The sequence below is a fragment of the Denticeps clupeoides genome, unplaced genomic scaffold, assembly GCF_900700375.1.
Source record: "Denticeps clupeoides unplaced genomic scaffold, fDenClu1.1, whole genome shotgun sequence".
Taxonomy (NCBI): domain Eukaryota; kingdom Metazoa; phylum Chordata; class Actinopteri; order Clupeiformes; family Denticipitidae; genus Denticeps; species Denticeps clupeoides.
Genome location: NW_021629695.1, coordinates 85,001 through 89,340, shown reverse-complemented (window position 1 = coordinate 89,340; position 4,340 = coordinate 85,001). Strand labels below are relative to the sequence as shown.

Here is a 4,340-nt window from a genome sequence, read left to right as displayed (position 1 = left end):
CACCTGGAGTGACCAGAGTAAATAATGATGATATTTATTCAGTTGGAAACATGTAAACAATATCGCATATTCATTTTGTGTGTCTATATATAAAAATTGAGCCAAATATTCATATCAATACATCCATGGGCCTGATAGGCGGCGAGGGAACATGAGACGGGAACGTTATTTATTGCTTTTTCAACCTCTGATCCAAAGATTCTCATGACTTTGCACAGAGCAGACTTGCCAAAATGCAGGGTCCCTCAGATCTGTCCCATTTATAGAGCATCCTTGGAAATTACTGGGAATCAGGATGGGAATCAGAGTTTGATTAAAGAATAAAAGAAAAGAAGCAAAAAATAATAATTATACAAAATTAAATGAAGGGGAGAGAAATGAACCAACATATATATGTATATACAGTACATCAGCAACCTGCGGTCAGCATTAAGGCTTGTAGACACGCCCCTCCGCGAGATGGACCGTCTCCTTCCGCAGGACACCCCGAAAGAGCAAAGGAATGTGAGGCTTATTTCCAAAACCTCCTGATTTCATTTTCAAGTAGACAGACAGAATATGCAATAGTAAATATATATATATATATATATATTTATATGAGCTCTAAAATATTCCTGTACACATGATTCATAAATGCATGACCTTCCACTTCTGAGGAATACGGTGAGTGATCAGTTGACTGTAAAATAAAAAAGGACAACGTACGAGAGCTCCCAGAAACCAGCACGGGTAAAATTTTACAGGCACGATAGTGTTACCCTGGACAGGAACGTATGTACAAATCAACCAAACACCAAAAAAAGATCTCCCTGTGGACGCAGCATGAGGAACGGATCAGGTTAAATCAACACCACAGAACTCGTGGCTGCTGGAATTATAATATCTTTAAAATATATATATATATATATATGAAGAAAAGAAAGATGTAAGTAATCCCAGTAACTTTTTACAGAATCAGTAGTAGATACGGAAGCGGGACCCTGACGTTCCTTGATGCTCCAGCACAGTAGTAGAGTAAGGCCTCGCGCGATCATGTTGCCAAAAAACGCCAAGAGAGGGGATGAGAACGAGCGAGCGGGGAAAAAGGAAGAACGAACGAACGAACGAACGAACGAACGAACGAACGAACGAACGAACGAACGAACGAACGAACGAACGATACGCTTAATTACAGCGTCGTGTGCAAACGATGAAGTGATTGGAGGAATGTCGTCTGTTCTCCGGTCCTGCAGGTCGTCCGTCTTCACGTCGACTGCACCATCTTCTTTATGTTCTCTATTTCCATCTAGACGGGGGGCGAGAAGACAGCGCGTCATGCATGCAAATCAAAATCAGCGAACCCGCCCTGCTTCGCCTTCGATATAAACCCGGGAATCCTTGAGGGACATGCCAATCAACTTACCTGCAGGAGAACCCGCTTCTCCCGCTCCTCCTCCAGCTCGCTCCTCAGCTCCTCCAGCTCCCTCCTGTGAAGAGCAGCCACGGGGTCGGAATTTCACTCGCACATTCCCCACATAATAACCGTCCCGCCGGACCGCCGGTCCTTACGTCTGCTGGGTGCGCAGCAGCTCCACCGTCAGGAGCAGGTCCTTCATCTGGCCCCTGAGCTCCTGCAGCTCGGCCGCCTTCTCCTCCTCCCCGCCGGCTCTGGGCCTGGACTCGGCCGCTCTGCCGAGGACGGGCGGCGAGGGCGTCGGCCCCGGCGGCTGAGGCTGTGCGGACAAGACAGCGAGGCCGGCGTTAGAAATCGACAACGCGCCCGCGCTCCGTACGCGTATGGACCATCTGGCGCCCGAGGGGCTTCCGTCTCACGTGCGGGACTTTTTAAATAACGAGGAATTTCCATCACAGGAGAACACACACACACACACACACACAAGGCGAAAGGTCGGAGGTCACTGCGGTCACCAATCGCAGCCCTGGGAATCATACGGGAATAATCTGGGGACGCGAACGCGGAAAACAAGGCAACAAGCAGCAGAAGCCGGAAGGTGCCGGGAACATCGCGCAGCCCGAGTGCTGAGTTCTGCGGTGGGGGAAGGGACCCAGGGACACGAGTTCAGTCAGATGGAGGCTACGGGGTCAAACGCGGAAATTCCAGCCCGCTCCTTGTGACACATTTTTCCCAGAATTTTCCGCAGACGCCATTATGCATTCACTGAAGACAGTCAACAAACGGCCCGGTCCGCCAAGGCGTGGCCCGGGGCTCCGTGGGCCGACGCGCCGTGTTCACTGCAGGTGGGCGGGGCACAGACACACCCCCCTACGAAGGACTCGGGGTCTCCGGTTCGCCTAGTGCACGTGGCGAGAGGAAACGGGAGAGCCCACAGGGAACCCGCACACATAAACACATGACCTCGGGGGCTTGGGGCCACGCCTCTGCGCCACCCAGCGGCCCTCAAGTTATCAGATCCGATATAGATTCACTGTAAGAACACGTGAACTGAACTGAGAGAGTTCTGGGATATGGAAGCGTGATGTGGTTCACTACGTATTTACGTTTACGGCATTTACCAGATGCCCCCTTATCCAGAGCGACTTACAGTCAGTAGTTACAGGGACAGTCCGCCCCTGGAGACACTCAGGGTTAAGTGTCTTGCTCAGGGACACGATGGTAGTAAGTGGGGTTTGAACCTGGGTCTTCTGGTTCACAGGCGAGTGCGTTACCCGCTAGGCTACTACCACGTAAAGCCAGACCTGCGCTAGTTTTAAACTTTTCTCGCGCAGTTTTACTTCCTTATACATTTATGCATCCGTCAGACTCCAATGACTTCACCAGAACTTTATATGTTTATCTTGAATTCCAAAAAAATATTCAAGGTTTGGAAAATTCTCTTTTCAAATTCCATGACTTTTCCAGGTTTTTAATGATCGTCGACACCCCGATAAACATTGGAAGGAGGAAGTTCTTCACCTTGGAAACGTCGGAGGACTTCGGCACGGACGGCCCGTCTTCCTCCACCTTCTGAACTTTATCGCTCGTCTCCTTGCTCGGCTACGAGATGAGGAAACACCAGACAAGACAATCCAGCCGTGTGGATGAGAGTTGGACAGATTGACATTGTGTGTGTGTGAGAGAGAGGGAGAAGAAATGAAACTCACTGAATGACCTCCACTGAACTGGCTGGGTGGCCTTCGGCCAGGAATCTTTGGTCTGTTTGCAGTGGGATGGCTGAGCTTCTCAGAGAGAGCGGAGACATCGTCAAAGCTCATGAGATCACCTACATTAGAAGAAGAAGAAAGGACACCACGGTCACTATCTCCAATGCACAGAAACACGTTGGCAGCAGGAGGTGGGGAATTCAGAAAGGTCCCAGCACCGCCGCGTCCCCACCAGCGTCGACTGCAGACGCCACCTGATCATCTTTAGACGGACCCCCAACCCCGAAGTCCCCAGTGGTCACCAGACAGCAGACCAAGACACAAGCACGTCTGCAAATTCAGCCAGGACGCAGCAGAAGATCCAACAATGGCGCTACTGTGGCATGAGGACCCTGCACAGCCCGTGATTGGTGGTAAAATGTTCTTCTACCACGATGAGCATATAATATAAAATATTTAATTAGTATTTCTTGCTCTCTGCTCTGTATTTATGTCGCTGGTAGTAATTCGTAAATTAAGACATGTTAAATATGGATATAGTGAAAGTAACGGCCGCGGCGGTTAATCATCTCTCTTTTGGGCCCGTTGTTCGTAAGATAAGCATTTAGCCAGACGGTGGCCGCCGGCAAATCCAGATAAAAACGGCAAAACAACGCGGCCGCGTTCAAAGGAGATTAAAAGCGGGGGATTGAACATTTGTGTGAATGGAGAATGAAACACTACGGTAGATCACTTATAAGTTTCGTAACGCTCATGTGGAATTTTAATATACTTAATGGCAGCCTGGCTTGTTCCAATGCAAACATTCATTTCAGGTCCAAACCCCACTTCCTACCACCGTGACCCTGAGTGTCTCCGGGGGGGACTGTCTCCGTCACTACTGATTGTAAGGCGCTCTGGTAAAAATGTCATAAATGTAAAACTGTGAAACACGTGTGCAGAATAACACATTTTTACATTATTTAAAATTACAACGTGCTTCCATGTCACCATGGATGAAGTGGTCAGTTCTGGTTCACTAGGACCCCCAACTATGAATACAATCTTTTTATTCCCTCTGTTCTAGTTTCTATACAGAAGTCAGACAAGAAGAAGGTCACAAGTTCATCTAAATCTTCTCTAAAGAGGAAGGTGTTGAGCTGCCGTTTGAAGGTGCTCAGTGACTGAGCTGGAAGTTCATTCCACCACCGAGGGGCCAAGACGGAGAAGAGTCTAGATGAGCGATGGAGGGACCAGGC

At 49.0% G+C, this 4,340-nt stretch overlaps 1 protein-coding gene across 2 annotated transcripts in view; it reads right to left on the bottom strand.

The window, feature by feature from the left end:
• Positions 1 to 9: 9 nt before the first annotated feature.
• The window catches only part of LOC114771758 (CD2-associated protein-like), a 20,754-nt gene continuing 16,423 nt past the window's right edge, over positions 10 to 4,340 (bottom strand). For both annotated transcript variants that reach the window (XM_028965104.1, XM_028965105.1), the window contains 5 exons: positions 3,103 to 3,221; positions 2,915 to 2,995; positions 1,549 to 1,712; positions 1,403 to 1,466; positions 10 to 1,285 (listed from right to left, as the gene is read on the bottom strand). In XM_028965104.1, the coding sequence (XP_028820937.1) occupies positions 1,244 to 1,285; positions 1,403 to 1,466; positions 1,549 to 1,712; positions 2,915 to 2,995; positions 3,103 to 3,221 (470 nt within the window). In that variant the 3' untranslated portion in view covers positions 10 to 1,243. The remainder of the gene's footprint in view (positions 1,286 to 1,402; positions 1,467 to 1,548; positions 1,713 to 2,914; positions 2,996 to 3,102; positions 3,222 to 4,340) is intronic.